The 19,849-nt window shown below is 42.7% G+C and overlaps 1 protein-coding gene across 1 annotated transcript in view; it reads right to left on the reverse strand.

Annotated features, from left to right (window-relative positions):
- Positions 1 to 19,849, reverse strand: part of LGR4 (leucine rich repeat containing G protein-coupled receptor 4) — a 98,822-nt gene that overhangs the window by 30,852 nt on the left and 48,121 nt on the right. Inside the window, exon 2 of the mRNA XM_043908330.1 lies at positions 15,179 to 15,250. Coding sequence (XP_043764265.1) covers positions 15,179 to 15,250 — 72 coding nt within the window. The remainder of the gene's footprint in view (positions 1 to 15,178; positions 15,251 to 19,849) is intronic.

The raw sequence follows: 19,849 nt of genomic DNA on the forward strand, positions 1-19,849 counted from the left end.
TACAAAAGCTTCCAAGAACAGGTCTTGCATTTCACAATTCTGTCGCCACCCACAAGTGTGTCAACCCAATAGTCAGAAACTGCATTCTCAGCATGTCCTCCCTGAAAACAGACAGTATCCCAGAGTCTACCTGAGTGCAGGCTTAGGACAAGCCCTCTGGGGGCGGGGGGGGGGGGGGGGGGGGGGGCAGGCTTTCTATACCCCAGACTCACGCATTACATTCAACTGATAATCCTCAGGGCTGTAAGGCAGTGTTCAAAAGGTCACACTTTATAAGATCGAATTGGACCATAAGGACTAGAAGGGAGAACAGATTCCATGTCCCCAGGGTGGCAAGTAACCATTATCTGAAAGATCAGCTTTAAAAAGCTGAATCCACCAAAAAACACACTCTGTAAACAGACCAAGGCTGTCATAGAATTTTATCTCTAATATTGGTTTTGAATGTTCCCCTATCTATTGGCTTTCCTTGAGGAGTTCGGTCTATTGTATTGAAAAGAGGGTTTTTACAAAGTGTGATTACCTTTACTTGTCCACAGAAAAGAGTGCTGAACCACAACAGCCAAAATATGTGCTTCCCTTCCCCAACGATCTGCCTCTTTATAAACCCTGGGAAAACTAAAGGAGCCTAACCTCTAAAAGCAGGCTCCTCACACTACTCTGATTGCTTGGTTCCTTACAAGAATAAACAGATCAAGTAGAGCCTTCGGGAATGCATCTACCCATGTTTACCAAGCAGCTGGGTTAATGAATAATAAACACAGCAGCTTAATAAAGCCTCTGCAGCTTCAGCAACTGTTCCCTCCCAAGTCTCTTTACATTTTGCTTATTTTACAAAGCCAGTACTTCTTTTTTGCCCCTAGTATTTCTTATAGTAGACCCTATGGATGCCTCATGTCCAAAAACTCACACCCAGGAGAGACCAAAGTGAATAAAGAACAGGGTTAGGGACAAAGTCCCAAACTCTGGAAGGAAAAGCCTACTATGTCCTGTGCCCACAGTAGTTAGGTGGTTTACATTCTTGTCTTTCAATCTTCTCCAGACAGGGCCCTACTTCTCTGGGTCCCTGAGAGGTTAGGTGACTCGGCAGAAGTCACACAGCGGGTAAGCAGAGGGCCCAGCATTCCAGTTCTCTCTCGCCTGGCTGGCTCCGAGGCTTATCTGCGTGCTTCGGCAATTCGATGCCTCTGGTGTGTCACCAAGAAGTTGGGAAATAATTCCCAGAGGTGAAACACAGTGGACCTGGGCGAGTTAATAGTCTTGGTTGAGGAGCAACAACTCTCAGCAGAGCAGAGCTCACAGCAGGGACGGCGGCATCAGGAGCTCAGAACTGCAATAATGGAGGAATTTCCAACAGATCAACGGGGCATCCTCCCCACAGTCAGAGATGAGCAGTGGCAAAGTGGGGTAAGATGGGATCCCTGGGTGGCTAAGAGTGGCAGGCAGCAAGCCCTAAACTCACTCCGACTCTGTTTAGGATACAAAGCACTCTCCACTGTAGTTTTCCTCAGTCAGCAAAGAATCCGCCTGCGATGCAGGAGATACAGAAGACATGGATTCAACCCCTGGGTCAGGAAGAGTCCCTGGAGGAGGAAATGGCAACTCATTCCAGTAATCTTGCCTGGAAAATCTCATGGACGGAGGAGCCTAGCAGGCTACAGTCCAAAGGCTTGCAAAGAGGCACCGCTGAGTGAATAAGCACACCGCACACTGAGGACAGAGAGAAGGCTGATCTTGAGGACATATCTGTCACCCATGACCCTCTACAAGCAAAGGCCGGCTCCTTCCCTTTCTTGATCCGCACTGGTCTGTGCTACACCCAACAGTTTTCTCTGCATCTCACTTCATGAGGACCTACTGGCTGGCTCCATAAAATTTTTAATTAGGAAAATGATGATATTTGTATCCTTTACTATTATTGTGATGATTATGAGGCACTAAAGAAAAAAGAAAAAACAACTTCATTACCACGAGAACAGAGGAATAAAATGAAAAGTGGTACCATATTCTGCTGCTAATGGTAGGCAGTCCCAGACATCACCACCCCTCCTCCCCCTGTCTGCACCCTCTTCCCCCCACTGCAGCTCATCAGTCTCCAAAACCCAGAGGACCCCATGGAAGGTCTCAATCCATCCATTCTTACTTTTCCTGCTTTGCCACCTAAGTCTAGACCCTCATTTTCTTCCTCCTGGATTACTGCCATGAACCTCCATGAGATTGTTGCCTCAAATCACTTCATTGTAATACTGGGAGATCTAAATCTTAAAAAGCACAACTGAGCATTTCCCCAAATGCTTCCCCCGCCCCCTACAACTGAATCAGCTAGACCTTCAGCATGATCCTCTCCTCCTTTCTCACCTTATTCCTGAATGTTCCTTGTAGCCTACGTTTTAGCAACACCCTGCTTTCCCACCTCAGATCTGCTCACGGCACTGCCTCCATCTGAAATATCCCCACTCCAGTCTCTGCCAGCTGAAATCCTTATTCATCATCACTGCAAGCTGGATGTTACCATCAGTGTGGAACTACTACGATATCCCCTTCCCTGGATTCCACAGATTATCTTAGATGAAGCTCTCTCATTGGGTGCATTTTATTTTGCCTCTGGCTATTATTTAGTTGGTGCATCTCCTTCAACTGGATTTAGGGACCTTATGGACAGGACTAGGTCATATTCATTTTGGATCCTCTTGTGTGGGACCGTCGATGAAATAGACACTTGGTATTTGCTGTAATGCCTCAACTAAGCCCCAATCTAAGACCAGATTCAAGAAAAGGGAACACTGCTACTTTAGGTATGGGGAAAAGCTGACTCATGATCTTCACTTTTCTGCATGTTTTATTCTCTTGTTTAGTTGCTACCCTCCCCCCCCTCCATTCTAACAGGACAGAACTACTTGGCTTGATCTGAAACTGTTACGGTAACAATGTTCTTTCTGAACATGTTCTGGTGGTATATTTTCTTAAGGAAGAGGGGTGGACCTTGAACATGAGAACACCGGCCCCCTGATCAATAGTGTTATCTCAACACAGGCTGGGGTTGTGCACACGATCACACAGAATTAAAACGAGTCTAGCAGGACTTCCAATGGGGACACAGTCTACCTCAAGGCAACTCCTATTTATTCTGCTTGTTACAACAGTCCCAGCAGCAGAGAGGGAGAGGAGAGGGACAGAGAGAGGGTGGAGGAGAGGGAAACAGCCCCCATTAGCCTTCCGCACTCCCATCAGACTTGGAACTGTTCCAGGAAACAGGATACAAGTGGCTCAGTGTATAATGTCTTTCTGAGTCTGTTTTGGGTGCATTTATTATTCATAAGGACCAAGGATTCACATTAGGGGCTCCTTCCAGGGGAGGCTAGAGTTGGCAATTATATTCTTGATTCTTAATGCACATGTTACATGATATTTTCTATCTGCCAACCCTCCCAGAAGTAGGAAAGCAGGACTGACCCTGGTTAAATGGACACTGATCCACGGTCATCCATGCCAGGGGGTTCATACCTTCATGAGATGTGCTGAATTAGACTGGGATTTCTTCACTTGGGAAGCGGTTTAAAAGAAACACGAGAGGCGGGTGTGAACGAGAGGGTACGCCAATTGGTGTTATGTCTCTGAGAAGTGCCTGGATTTAGGTTTCTTCTTGTCTGGGACAGAAATGTCATTGTAGCCTTTTGGCTGGAATTCCAGCCGAGAAACAGTCGGGTAAGGACTGCGCTATCCACACTCACTAGACACATGGACCGAGCTGGGGGAGGGCAGAGAAGGGGTCAGAAGCTTCCAGCAGCTGTTGTGAGGAGCCATGGGGAGGAGCGTGCAGAGGGAGGCAGACCAACTGCAGCAGGAAGGCCCAGGCCCGAGCACGCTCCGCACGCAGACAATAGCCAGCCTGGCTCGTGGCAATCTCTCTGACACCTGGAGGACAGGTCCCGGCCGGAGGGTACAGAGCCACAGCCTCCCAGCCACTCCTGTACCTCCTGCTCCTCCGCAGAGGTGGCCAGCAGATGGTCTGACCTTGTGGCAAGTCCTGAGAGAAAACAACTGTGAGCACCACCCTTCCCTCCAGGGGGGTTCCCACTGATCTAACCCTCCCTCCCCCCGCGGCCAGGGCTCCTTGCCTCCCTCACCATTTCTTTCCATGGCTATGGGTCCCCACCTGACAGAGCTGCATTCAAAGCCACATACACGATCTCTCGCAGATGGGACCCAAACACCTCCAGGCTGCCCCTCCCGCGATGCCATTAAATTCTCTCAAGTGGGTGGATCTGCACGGCGTCACGCTCCGTGCCAAGTACAACAGACGCAACCACCAGCCCATGACTCTGCCCTCGGAGATGGCGTTTCCAGTTCAACACTGAACTGGGCAAGGAAGGCCACGGGAGAGCATCCAACAGGAGGTGAGCAACCGTCTCCTATTAAATATAATTGGACATCAGCAAAACCCAAAATGTATGCAACAGTTTTGAAAGAAAAAAAAAAAAAACTTATAATGCATACCTCTAATAAGTCCTTAATCATCTATTTATTTGTTTCTTAAGGCCCTTCTATGGGCTCAGAACTCTGCTGGCTCCTGTGAAAAATTAAGAACTCAAGTGGGGTGGGGGGGGGGGCGGTGGAGACTTCCTTATAGTTAAAAAAAAAAGACAAAACACTGGCAATCTAGTGATTACGACTCCAGTGGTAGGAACTCAGGCTCAATCCCTGGCTGGGGAACTAAGATCTCATGCTGAGCAGGGTGGCCAAATATTAAAAAAAAGAAGAAAGAAACAGACTGTTCCCTGTTAGGGATATTTGGTATCAGTACATCTTAACAAAAACTAACATTTGTGTAACAGTTTACATTGTCATTACCCTACTATGCCATAGTGGGCCTGCTCTTATTTTTTTTTTAAACAGATGAGAAAAGTGAGCCTCTGTTTCCTCTGTGCTTTGTCTAAATTCCTACAGCATAGCTAAAGAATGTAAATCTTAGAAATAGTATAAGGTAATCAAAATAAAATAATGGAAACTCTAGAAACAGAACCATGTTGTTTTGTGTTATTTTCTACAAATGACTTTCAAAGGACCAAAGTATATGGCTCTTTTCCTAGCGAATACAGAAGGCCAGCAATTGACTAGCATCCTTGATAGGTCTCCTTGGACATGCTTCCTACCAAGGTTAAATAAATGTTATTTGATACAGTTGAGCAGAGAGTCCTGAACCCACTAATAAAGTTTTACCCTATTTCTTCTCATACCAGGGAAGAATTTTATACTTTCATACAACTCTCATGGAAATATATATAAAAATTAAGTATGTTTTATAAACATGCCTGTACTAAGAACTCTCATTATGAAAATTCCCAAGGTTTTTAATGTAGTCTTCCTTCACAAAGAAGGGGAAAACTATTTCATACATATATATATATATGTGATATTACACATTTGTGTTTAAATGCACAAAAAGAAAAGCAGCAATGCTTAATCAAAAATAAGCTTGTCCTTGCTAAAACTCAGGCTACAGCCCATTTAGAACTCCACCATATACTAAAAGAGCTTTATTCAATTCAAAGAAACTTAAGTTCTCCCGGCACCCACGACCCTTTTGTATCTGCCACTTCCTTGTGTAGTCAGTAACCCATAGATGGCTTTAGTTTATAGGCAAATCAATAAAAACCCTGGCAATAGTTACAATTTCCTGAGCAAAGTTTATCCTGACAACCCAGTCATTTATCTTCTGGCACTAAACAGAGAATATCCACCCAGATGAGGAAACATGTTATAGCGTAAGAAAAAAATGGATCGCTAACATAACCAACAAATGCTGACCTTCTACTATAAGCCAAGTACCATGGTAGGGCGAAGTAAGGACTGAATTTTCCCAAGACATTTCTCATTTCTTTTAAATAAGGATAATGCATTAAACATAAACCTTCAATGGAAAGAAGTTTTTATATAGGCTGATAAGGTTTATTACTCAGTAAACTCAAAATAAGAAGAGATCCTTTGTCTTAACCCCTCCCTCAATTTCAAATTCTAAAATGTGGTCACTGTCACCAAAGGTCACATGCAGCAGAACAGTGACAATAGGTGCCGTGCTTAAAGGAGAGTCTGTGGAATTGGACAGACAGGTGTGGACTGACACCTAGAAAGCGAAATAACAAGGCATTCAATCCAGCGCTAAGTGGGGAGGAGCAGAGAAGGTACAAGAGGAATCTGGATAAGCAAGACCAAGGAAGGCCTTTTAATAGCAGAAGGGGCTCCAAATAGACTAGATAAAATGAGTAAGATGTGACTAGGAGAGAGAGGAACCATGGCACGTACTGTTGGTTGCCTACCAAATACCCAGCCATGCCTTCCTGGCAGAGCTTAGGTTTGTTCAAATGTGACTCATCTCCGTGAGTAAATTTCTGATTGGTCTTAACCAATCATGCTGAGAAAAGAAATTACATACATATACTAAGAGAAGAGAAGTATAAACAACAAAATGTTAACCATAGGTATTTCCTGTGGTAAGATACAGGTCATTATTTTTCCTCCCTTCTCCTTATCTTTCTGTGTGTCCAGATTTTAAAAATTGACTATCCATTAATTTTAGGATTATTTCCTTACAAAGCCAAGTACTTCAATGATATAAGTATTTTTAGCATATCTAATATAACCTTCTTTGATGTATACATAAAAGCCAACAGGGGCAAATAATGAACAAATTCTGAATTAAAATTCTACTACAGAATAAATCATGGCTTGGCTAAGAGTGGACAATACATGAAAGAAATGACTGTGCCTATTTCCTTACTGGAAAATTCAATCATGATCGTAGAATATTAAAGACATTTTCACTTACTTGTAGACAGTACTACTTCTAGTCAAAGAACAAATAATTAGCTTTGATTAAAATAGGTAAATGCGCCAGCAAATTGTGGTTTCATTAGCCTCTCTACACTTTCTGAATTCCATGTCAAACACTGTAACAATGAACCGTTGATTCTCCTGCTTGATTTCCCCTAGTTGCTTATGAAATACTAATTTAAACCCCAATTCTGCGTATATCACAAGTCCTATTGCCTCTACTTCTAAGCTGGTAAGCACTGTAAGACAAAGTTTCAGAGCTTGTTGGTTCCACTGTAAGTTCTCTGGGAGGCTTCTTCTCCACTCCAGGTGGTCCCAGCGAGGATAAGTCGAGGACCCAGGATGGACCATACCAACCCAAAGAGGAGAGTGACTGGTTCAAGGACAGGCATGTGGGACTGGTCTGGCCAACTAAAGTCCTCCGGGGATTTTGCTGCTAAAAGCAAAAAGGAAGATTTTACATGTTCATCTCAGATCTCAAGATGCAAAAAGACTTATGTGGGGCTGTTGAAGGTTATTTTACCCACTATATGGACACAGGCTATTTACCACAGGAAAGAACAAAATAAAAAACACAAACATAGAGACAACTGAAGCTGAGAAATAGAAAGCATGAGAAAACTCTCACAACTGTGAAACCCCGAGATCCAGGACCATCTGAAGCCAACTCCATCTCTAGACTTCCTAGATTCCCCTGAAACAATAAACTATGATACCTCAGCTGGGGTTCCGTCTCTTACACCCTGTAGACTCCTGTCAGGTAACAGACATATGTCAAACAGCGTCTTCTCTCTAAAAACTAGGAACTACCTACTAGCCATCCCCAAACGCCTGCTTTAAGATGAACTTCTTTACCCTAAAGGCACTCTCACAAACCTCAGTAGAGAGGACTCTTAAAAAAAGAAAAAAATTAAATGCAAGGCCTTTTGTCATGATCTGGCTGTGGGCACCTTTCTCCAGCATGTCAATGTTGATCCTTCATTTCTTGTGAAAAACCTCCCCTCCCACAGCTCCCAGAGCTCGGTTCTGCCCTAGTTATCCTGCTCCTCTGGCTCTTGGTCTTCTTCCCACACCCTGATTCAAGTGTTGCCCAATGAGTTGTCTTTGGCCCCCTTCCCTTTCCTTCTGCCCTCTCTCCTTTGGCAAGCTCTTCTACCTAATGTTTCCAGTAATCCCCTCAAAATAAAAGACTCTAAAATCTATACTGGTGAAACTCCATCCTAGAATCCCCACCCATCCATCTCAAGTCTTGACTCCACATCTGTATTTCCAGATGTCCCTATGCCTCTCTCACCTAAAATCAAGCTGTATATTCAGAATTGCATGTACTATCTTCTCTTCTGGACCAATTTCTCTTACTGCATGGCCTTTAGTTTTATCAAAACACCACCAAACTCTTGATAATCTACAAGTGAAGTGCTGGACTGGACTTCCCTGGTGGTCCAGTGGTTAAGACTCCATGCTCCCAATGCAGGGGGGCCTGGGTTCGATCCCTGGTCGGGGAACTAGATCCCACAAGCCTCAACTAAGAGTTTGATTGCTGCAACTAAAGATCCCACATGCTGCAACCACAAAAATAAATAAATACAATAAAAGTGAAATGTATTGACGACACCCCCTGCCACCCCAGGTGAGATGTCCTCTTGAGTCTATTCACATAACACCTTAGGCCAAGTTCCCTCTTCCGTCTTACTATCTTTCATCTACCTGAGTTCAGAGTCTCACAATTCTCACCTGGACTACCGCCATTATCATCTTCATCTGTTTCCCTGCACTCACTGAGTCCCAACACATCCTACTCTGTACTATGAGATTACATTGATATGATGGAAGGTCACATCTGACCAAGTCATTTCCTAGCTCAAAATTCCATAGCCACATAACACCTGACCCTCCTCCACGGGTCTGCCAAGAAATGTCCTCGGCCTGGCCTTCGACTCCTTTCAAGGTTTCCTTCCCAGAATTTCCTCTCAGAAATCCTTTCTAAAATCAAACCAAACACAGCACTTCTACATCCTGTCCCAGTCTATTTCCATATCTTTGCTCATCCTCCTCTTTCCACATCTCCTCATGATTAACTCCTGCCATCCCTGGGGGCTCTCCCTAGAAATGCCAACTCTTTGATGAGGCGTTCCTTAATCTTTTTTTGCTATAAGTTATTTCCCTTCCTTTCTCCTTTGAACTCCCACAACTCTACTACACCATTCATCTCTCTTGAAGGCAAGAACCCCAGTTGACTCCAACAACGCACACAGAGCTTTACCTAACACAAGTCTGATGAATCAATGAATTGTCTAATCAAGCCTTTCCTTGTCCTTTTCACATCTACACTGTCAGATGTGGGACTGAAATCAGACCCGTTACTAACAAGCTATGTGACCTTGGGAAATCAACCTCAGGAAAAACTCAGCTTCCTCATCACCAAAATGGGAATACATATAGCCCACGGAGTTTTATGAGTTCAAACCAAACAATCCTTGCTCTAGGAGGACCTGTCTAGTACACAGAAGGTCCAGTTAGTACCGGGTCCCTCCCATTTCTCTTCTCACCCTTAAACAGAATCTGAGAGGTCCCCACATTACACACGGGGAACGGTGTGACTCAGAGAGCACCCTTGTGCCTCTGTGAGATGACTACGTAGTTTCCAGCAGCAAATGTAGGGATCTTCGCTACCAACTCATCCTACCAAGGCACTATAAAGTGGAACAAGAGAATTCCAAGAAAATATTTTTAACTGTTAAATACCACAGTTAAATTTATCAAAAATCACAGGGGGAAATTATTGCAGTTGAAAAAGCTTATCTGAGCAGCCTTCATCAAGGGAGTCAACGTTAAGTGAGTCAAATGTTAGTTTAGAAGCAAAGGAAACTCCTTGTAAATACTGGAAGAGAACAGAGTCTGCTACTTTCTAGAGCTCTAGACAACCCAGTAAGACTATTTGAGACTCTGCATCTCAGATATGAAAGATGATAGGACGTAGTGGACACGGCATTGAACTAGGTGGGTCTAATTCTGGCTCAGAGGCATACTAACTGTAGTACTTGGCACATGTCACTCATCTACTGCTGAGCCTTAATAGTCTCATCTATAAAATGGCATGGATAGAACAGAAAACCCCATAATAGGAAGATCTCTTTGTTAATAAGTTTTCTGTTCAATGACCTTACTAAGGGATATGTTGGGTAGCCAACCATCTTTGACAGTTATCTTGGGACACACTTAGCATTGTAGATGAGAGTAAATAGGTGTACTCTTAAGCTTCCTTCCAATCCTATGAGACGGTATCACAGCTTGGAAATTAAGACGAAATACTTGAATCAGATCGACATGAATTCAGACCCTGGCTCTGCTATTTACTATATGACCTAGTGAGTTTTTCACCTCTCTAAAGCCTCCTTGTCCACATCTATAAATTAGCATGATGATATATAAGAATCTTGTGAGCATTAAACCAGATTATATGCTCTAAGTTTTTTAGTGTATAATAAACTCTCAATAAATGTTGGCTGCCATTATTATTGCTATTGAAACCTAAAATAACTTCCTTTTGCCAGGCTTGACCAATTTTAATTATATGCAGTAACTCAAATAAAGACCATAAAACATAGTCTTAGAAAATCAAAATGGATTAGCAAGACATAGCAACCAGGTGCAACTTGTGGTTCTAAATGTATCCTGAACCAGAATTCTATATTTTTCCTTTTTGCTAAAGAATACTACTGGATTAGCTATCAAATCTGAATAAGAACTACAAACCAAATAATACATAGGAATCTAGTTTTCTGTTTGACAACTGCACTGCAGTTATTTAAACAAATATCCTTGTGGTTTGGGGATAAACAATGCACTATTTAGAAGTAAAGGAGAATTCAATGATTGCAACTTACTTTCAAATGGTTCTGAAAAAAATGTACACACATTTTATATTGTCTGCATGTACGTGTGTATGTGTGTACACAACTATTGGCTAAAGTATTTATAACTTTTAATTTTAACCCACTCTTTATTTTCCTGTTCAAATTACTTACTAGTTCTCTTCTGTAAAGTAATATCTCTACTAGGAATTAATTGTCCTACAGACCCACCTGCCCCAAAAACACAAGTACTCGGAGACCTAATTTTCACTTTAGCATTGTGAAGAGTTCCAAAGTCAAAGTACATTTTGAAACAGAACTAGCCTAGTCTTACAGTATGCATTAAACAATAACTGTGCAAGTGCCAAAGCTGGCAACAGTTTCCACTGCTGTTGCAACATCTAAGCTCAAAGTAACATTCATGGATTTCTCAGTGGGAGCCTATGGAAAAGCAGTTGGAAATTCCTTCTGCTGTTTCTAATTAAATCAATTTCACAACTCCACATTTCAGCCATTCCCTAAATGGCCACCAATGCCCTGACAGGTCTTAAGGACAGCCAAAATACTACGACACTAACGTGTAGTATGGGGGCTTCCCTGGTGGCTCAGTAGTAAAGAATCCATCTGCTAATGCAGGAGACCCAGGAGACCCAGGTTCGAAAGATCCCCTGGAGTAGGAAATGGCAACCGGCTTTGGTATTCTTGCCTGAAAAACTACATGGACGGGGAGCCTGGTGGGCTACAGTCCATGGGGTCAGAAAGAGTCAGATATGATGGAGTGACAGCACACAGCATCACATCAGACACCAACTCTGGGATGCTGAATTAATATTTTCCAAAAATTCTGCCTTTCCTTTCACATCACTAACAGAAATCTACATGGGGCTATTCTAACTCCCATCTCCAAGCTAAACAACCTCTCCCCCAAATACTTCAAAAAGACAGCAATGTTTAATAGGATTAGTGAAATTTACATTACTCATGTCAATGTAGCACTTCATGGTCACAAAGCACTTTTACATAAATAATTCCCACTTCCCTTTATAATACTACTGTGAAGAGTCCCATTTCAAAGAGTAGGAAATTGAGATATGAAAATCAATAGACTGTCTCAAGACTACACATTTTATGTATTGAATTTAGGGTCAGATCCTATGTTTTTGGATTCCCAGAGAAAGAGGGGGGGGGTGGGAATCAGTGAATGGCATCTAGTCATTCAGGGAAAAAAAATCCTAGTTACTTCCCTATCACTTACCCTCATACCCAATTCAGCTCCTTCAGGATAAAGTCTAAACTCCTTAGCTTAAAAAGTCCCTTGGGGATCTGGCCTCATCTCCTCACATTTCTCTACCTTTCAATACTTCACATTTCTCTATTTCAGTTGCAATAACTATCATCTTGTGTCCTAACGCTTCTGAAATGTCTACCTTGGCGCCGTTGCACATGCTGTAAGGTTCTTTCTGGAGCACCCTTACGACCTATCCTCACCTAGCTAATTCTCATGTGTCCTTCAAGACTCAGCTGAAGCTATCCTGGAAAGCCTTTCCCTAATCCTCCAGTCTCAATAAACAGGTTGCTTCAGGCTTCCGCTGACCCTGCACACACTTGGACCATCTTCACCACGCCACGCCAAGTGTTCACGCCACCTCTTCCTCTGGACCCTTGTTGTCCAAACGAACTTTCTGCAGCGATGGAAACTGTCTACATCTGCACGGACCATCACAAGATTCACTAGCCACAGGTGGTTACTGAGCACTTGAAAGATGGCTGGCTCCGCTAAAAAACTGAGCATTTATTTTAGTTTTAATTATTGTAAGTCTAGATTTAAATAACCATCTGTGGCTAGTGGCTATGGTACTGGACAGCACAGCTCTAGACAAACTGTCAACTCCAAGGGCAAAGACCACACTTAACTTGTCTTGGTGTCCCTGACACCCACCATAGGACCCAGCACAGAGCAGGATTTCGTGTTTGTCAAAAGAACAACTGAATGCGTAAACATCTATAAACACTTCTTAAGTTGGGAACTGATTCCACCCAATACTCCCAGCATTCTGGATTATCATATAAAATTCAGCCAAACCGGTCACATCATGCAAAGCACACCTCATTAAATATTGTGGAAAAAAAAAAAAAAGCCCTCAGTAAATCACTCATTTCTGTTCCGGGTACTTCAGCTTCACAATCACTCTTAAATGACTTCCAGATGACTTTTGGACAAAGGGTGATGCTGTTTCTGAAATATTACAATACTCCTGGCAGCATCATTTTGGAATGTCAAACTCAGCTACGGTGTTTTGTAAAGAAAAAACACGGGCTTTTTACCCTGATTCTATTAACATGGAAAAGAAATTCCCTCAAATGCCTGTAAGTATTCCCAGCATATGAAAGACTATTCTGAAGGACTCTTTAAAATTAATCATCAGCGCTCCTGACCAAATTCATTTCTGAAGTCCCATACAGTATTTGGAGAAGCTGTACGGACTTCACGGGATGGGCTTCCTCGCTGCCATAAGCAGAATGTGAAGCGAACAAAACCTCGCTAACAAAGGGCTGGCAGTCAAATCCAATTTGGTTCCAATTAAAACTCTCAGTTGACAGAATTTGTGAGCTTGATATATGCTTGGTCATTTGAGATTTTTACGAAATCCAAGATGCGAACTTCACAAAGCAGAGATTAGCCAGGGTGGACTCCATATCCAGGCGCTCACCACCAATCCCTCCAAGGGGACTGGCTGACAGTCACAGGCATTGACGACGTGGTGCACACACATGGTTTCCCAGAACAAGGAGGGCGTCTCCATTTCTCACCCAGCACGTCTCATATCTCTGGGGGTGATCCAACAGCTGAACCCGTGCTCATGAATGGCCTTTCACTGTGTGATTACTTCTGTAAAGGGAGACTAATCCTAAAGGCTGAAACTATATGTGAAATGAAAAGAAATGGGTGGGGCATCCTTGAGCTTGATTGGGAGGGTGGGAATTGGGGGGCTTCAAATACACAGCTCACTGCTTTTTCATTCACTGCAAATGTCTAATTAAAAACGAAGAGCTTTTTCTTACAAAAGAATTAATTTCACTCAAGGAAAAAAAACAAACAAACAGGCAAAAATAAAGTAAAACATACATTGAAACCTTGTAACCCATGACAACAACTGGTATACAAGCTGCTGCTCCCCGCCTCCCCCCACCTTAAGCACTTTTAAAATGATGAAATAAATACCAGCCAGCATTTACATAACACTCACTCTGCTTCATGCACTGTCCTAAGTATTTAACATCTATTTTAATTCATTCTGTCTTATCTGCACCTTATAGACAAAGAAACTGAACCGAGGGAGGTTAAATAACTTGACCCAGTTCACAAGCTTGGAAGTGGCAAAGAACCTCTGTCCAACTTTTGCTGTGGGAACATTACGTTCAATTAAGTAGTGTGGGAAGAAAAACTTCTCCTTAACCTCACTAAATCCTTAACTGCTGTTTCAACAGTGTCAGAAACTGGGAGCACAACCTGCTTGTCTTATTTTTGATTCCTAGTCCCCACGTGTAGGGAGGGGCCAACCTAAGATAGGAGAGACAGTCCCTGACTTGGATCTAAAACTCAACAGCTGGCTGTAGGGCACAATCTGTAATATGAATTTAGATTCCTTCAGGGCTACAGCTCTTTGATGTTCTTACCATCAAACTGTCACCTTCTTGCCTCTACATATTACATAATCCATTAGCTTAGCTGTTTTTAAAGCCCTCCATTTAACTCAAGTCAACTATGACTTTATTTTATTTTTCTGAATTCTTAAAAACTATTGATCATTGCCAATTCCTATAAAATCTAAAAGTGCTTATTTTGATGAACTTTAAATAAGTATGGCGAGAAAAACAAAATGGAGGTTACAGGTGGGAAGAACTTCTCCCCCATGTAAGCTGTCAAATTGGAAATACGAGATGACACTGCCAAGTTCAGACACAGGCTTAACAGGAAAGGTGTTCTCAGAGACCTGAAGGAGGCTCCATGTCTTCACCCCACTCCCAAAGACCACCTGCCCATGTCCAAGGAGACAAGTTTTCTGCTGGCTCAAGTTGAGGTCATCTGCTGCATCAAGACCCTGAAATGCTGTAGATTATTCTTTACGGTTCTGCTGCCCACACAGCAACTCCTGCGGCAATCATGGTAATTACATAGCAGCCTTGTTATCTTGGGATAGCGCTGTAATTAACCTGTGTCACTGCCTCATTCGTGGTCATAACAATTGCAGCAAAAAAGGCCCATGGAAGTAGCATTTTTCATCCTGACTTTCAAAAATAACTTCAGTGATCACACTTCTTAAAAACTCAAGTCTTTTTCCCCAAAACACATGGTTTCCACTATACTGAGGCCACTGAACCCAGTTCTCTGAGTGTCCCCTGAGAAACAGCAGACAATCTCTGTTGTGAGAATTTCCAAAGAGAAAATGAGAAATACTCAAATAAAAAACAGTTCTCAAAAGGATACTTACAACTCCTCTAGAAAAGGGAAGTTCTTAAATGCATCTTCTGGTAACTGAGTAATGTTATTCATGCTGATATCCCTGGAAAACATAAAGTTAAGAAGATGGTTAACTATGTGATATTAGACTTAAAGCACTTAATTCAACAGAAAAATAATTAGGTGATAAAATTTTGTAAAGAAGCAAGAAAAATGAGTGTAGAAGACAGACATAGGAATAGTCATAATTTAGCTTCAGAATGCAGTGTTAAGAAAACAGGAAAGTTCAATGTTTTATTAAAAAGTATACCCCATCATTTATGCTATATCCAGATCCTGAGCTTTTGCCCTTTAAGTATTCTTGGAAAAAAATGTCTCCAACTACCTACAATGAGTGAGCTGGTGTGGCCTTTCAGGGCTCGGGTATTCAAAGTACTCTATACCTGACAAAAATAAACAAATGAATACCTAGAACTTGATAAAAGAGATCTACGGGTACGGGTGGCTTCTTAAGCCACTGGCAGGGATAATAAAACAGGTCCTAACTGTACCCCAGTCATATTTTCTGCAAAACCTATAAAAGTCCTCCAGGTAATAGTTGTAAGTAGATTTCATTTTTAGCCTATGAATAGACGCGGGCTGCAAACAAGTGCGTACATGACAGGTATGTGGTCCACTTCCAGTTTTTCCTTAAAGAGACAGCAGCAAGGAGGGTACCCACTTGACAATATAAGTCAAAAATTAACTAGTTCAAGCAGCTGGAAAAAACCCTTTATTAACTATTTTCTTCTTCTCTGACAGCTGCCTTTTGGACTGGCTTTCTCCTTCCACACTCTGCTTTATCTGGACAGTGTGATACGCAGGTGAAGGCAGCCTCACCAGGGACAGTCCCTGCAGGCTCTGGGTTGCCCGCCTCACCCAGGTGCCCCTGCCTCTTTTGTGGTTGTTGCTGCTGCTCTGTCGCTAAGTTATGTCTGACTCTTTTGCAACCCCACGTACTGTAGCTTGCCAGGCTCCTCTGTCCATGGGATTCTCCAGGCAGAAATACTGGAGTGGGTTGCCATTTCCTCCTCCAGGGGATCTTCCTGACCCAGGGGTCAATACTGCATCTCCTGCATTGGCAGGTGGATTCTTCACCACTGAGCCACCAAGGAAGCCTGCCCCTGCCTTTTTATCTGCTGTTAAATTCTGAGGTTCAGCCCACAGGTCTCTCCTTTCTATAAAGCACCATAAAAATTCACCCATGTGACTTTCCCATGACTGGATCAGACAAATGGGTCTAAGAAGGTGGACGAGAAATCAAGCACCCAGAAACCAGCTGACAATAATACCACTTTCTTTTCCTTACTCTGATCAGGTAAAATTTTCCTTTAAAGGACAGTGAGTGTCAATATAGGTCAGTCCCTTCTCCCCACCTTTCCTCTCACCAACAGTTAAAAGTGGAATTTGCTTTCCTTCTTACTAGCCTTTCTCAAGGCATGTTTGGGAAACGTCTTGGCTTGGGAATAAAAATAACAATGCAGGAGCAAAAACAGCAGTAGCAGCTGACATGTCGCAAATACCGATCAGAGGATAAGACTGCACGTTGATCTCATTCTACGAAGGGGGAAACTGAGGCTTCCTGGGGCAAAAGAACCTCCCTGAGGCCACCAGCAAGTGGTGTAACAGGACACGTGAGTTCGAGTCCAAGATCTTAACTCCAAACTTCGAGTCTTCTAAAACATCATTTGGACCCTGCTACTTCACTCCAGTGGTAGTCAGGACATAGAGCAAATCCTGAGTCCAACCACGGTTAAAAAGAGGGGGGACACTGCCCCCAAGACCTTGGCAAGATAATCAGGGGATCTCAGGAAGAGCGCTTCTGCTTGAAAATAATAATAATAATAAAACTATAAATAGCATTAGCTATTGAAGAAACAAAATTCTGAAAATTCTCTGGAGATGAATCCTCTGACCAAAGGGATTCACATGCATTCCAAAGTTGTCTATCATTAAAAACAACTCAAATTATACTAAAGATAATTTATAAGAAAACAAAATTAATACACTTTTCTAGGAATTATTATTTTTAAATACAGGCCCTGATACTAATTTAGTTAGCTATTATTATCCCTGGGGAAGGGGAACGGGGAACCTTTCATTTCTCATAAACACTGGAGCAACATCCTAGAAACAGCACCCCAATAGGGATCAGAAGGAATACTGTTCAATCCTGGGCCTTGGTTTGCTTATCTGTAAAATGGTGGGGGCGGGGAGCTACACTGATGCACCCCAGGATGCACTGGGGTGCATCCTGTCCTGACATATACTTCTGTGATTCACTTTTTTTGGTAGTTTTGATGGAGGGGCTCACCCTCCCTAATCAAAATACAGGAGGTTCACCTGATAGAAAAGGAAGCTTTCTGAAAAGTGACCATAAGGCAACATTTAAAGACTCCTGGTTTGTCATTAGAAAACAACTGAACCACTTCCACTGGAAACACACTTCAGTTCAGCCACTCAGTCGTGTCCGACTCTGTGACCCCATGAATCGCAGCACACCAGGCCTCCCTGTCCATCACCAACTCCCAGAGTTTACTCAAACTCATGTCCGTTGAGTCAGTGATGCCATCCAACCATCTCATCCTCTGTCACATTTACCTTTAACCAATTTACCTTTAACCAAAACACATTTACCTTTAACCAATAAAATCATTCTTAAGAATACAACAAAACTTTTATTAATCACACGGAAAAGCAAAATAATAAGTAAGCAGTAATTCTGCAAAATATCACAAATTTGGTGTTCTTTAGTCATTCCAATAAAAGGGAAAAGGAGGACAACCATAATTTATTTCTTTCCGGAAGGAGGTACTCCATACCATTTCCTCTAAATTTGCATGTGCATGTGCTCAGTCGTGTCTGACACTCTGTGACACGTGGACTGCAGTCCACCAGGCTCCTCTGTCCGTGGGTTTTCCTAGGCAAGAATACTGGACAAGGTTGCCATTTCCTCCTCCAGAGGATCTTCCCGAACAAGGGATCAAACCCATGTCTCCTGCATTGGCAGGTGAATTCTCTTACCACTTAGCCACCTGGGAAGCCCTTCCTCTAAGTTTGGGACACCTGAATTCAGGTGAGCATCACAGCAACAGAAAAACTGACTAATTGCCTCAGCAGAAAAAGACACATAATTATAAAAGAATTTACACCACACTCTTCCCTGAATTCCAATTTTGTAAAATGCATACACCTATATAACTCTCTTATTTTTCCCCCCCTCAGAGTAACAAGACATAACAGGTAGTTTTGCTGTGAGCTATAAATGCAATTAGTGGGACTCTATATTTACAAACTAATATGTGTTAAACACACTTGGTGAGGTTTTTTTTTTTTTCTCCCAAAACTTCAGAGTCAGAAGCAACACTTGTTTCCAAACTGATCTGAATTTCATATACTATCTTTTTAGGTGTTTTCCTTCATATTTTCTGGGCCTCACTTACAAAGCATTTGCAAGTAAGGAGGAGAAAAAGAAAAGAAAGGGAGGGGGGACCTGCAAGATGTAATCTCCAGAGAAGCTCTGGAAACATGTGGTTACAGAGTATAAGGTGGGTGGGTACTCATTTAAAATAATGAGGGCTAATGGTGATAAACAACCTACAAGCCCCAAGAGTAGATTCCAGACTTGACATCACCAACACCAGCAAGAGAGCTCAAGGCTTCGGATTCTGGGGGTGATGACTTAACTGTAACAATTTACAAATGGAAGCCCTAAGCCAATAATTACAAATATATTGGGCTCATAGGCCTATAAATTACTAAAGTACATAAGTAAAAGAAAATGGTACAGAAAACTTTTAGCTAGAAGATAACACCCCTAGGTCAGTGCTTTGACATTCATGAGGAGCAACACAATCTTGCCAGGAACATCTGTAGTTAAACCCGGAGATTTGCAATCCTGGGTTCCTATGAAGAAAATAAGTATAAGGTAGAAAAGAAAATAATCTTATGAGGTCAGAGACCACCAACCCAAAAGCCTCCAAAGAGTGATTTCAAGAGAACAGATGGCCTTACTTGGAGCCAACCCGGCATAGATGGAAGGACGCAGGCCTCGAAGATTAAGGCTTTCCTATGGATTCACCAGCATTAGCTGTGTGATCTTGGGCAAGCTGGTTATCTTTTCTGAGCCCTGGCTTCTTCATTTAGATAAAGGAGGCAGTAGTAACTAAAGCCTAGAGCATCCTGTGAAGACCAGAAAATGTCAAGTCACGTTGCTGTTTTTTAGCCAATAAGTCGTGTCCGACCCCATGGACTGTAGCCCACGAGGCTCCTCTGTCTATGGGACTTCCCAGGCAAGAAAACTGCAGTGAGTAGCCATATCCTGCTCCAGGGTATCTTCCTAACCCAGGGATTGAACCTGCATCTCCTGCATTGGCAGGCGGATTCTTTACCACTGAGCCACCAGGGAAGCCCCACGTCAAGTCACATATAAAAAGCTAAATAAGTAACAGGTGTTATGTCATCATTGTCCATGTTTTACTGCTCCTGGAAGCTATGTGAATCCACTGGACCGAGAGCCAGCAGCCGAGCACCACTTTGCCTTTGGTGGTCTTCTTTTCCAGAAAAGAAATCACTTTTACACAATGGAAATACTAAATGGTGCAGAAGGTCGAGAACCTGGAGTTGTTCCTAACTACAAAACTGGATTCTAAACTCCAGAATT

The sequence above is a fragment of the Cervus elaphus genome, chromosome 1 (genome assembly GCF_910594005.1).
Source record: "Cervus elaphus chromosome 1, mCerEla1.1, whole genome shotgun sequence".
In the NCBI taxonomy this organism is placed as follows: Eukaryota; Metazoa; Chordata; class Mammalia; order Artiodactyla; family Cervidae; genus Cervus; species Cervus elaphus.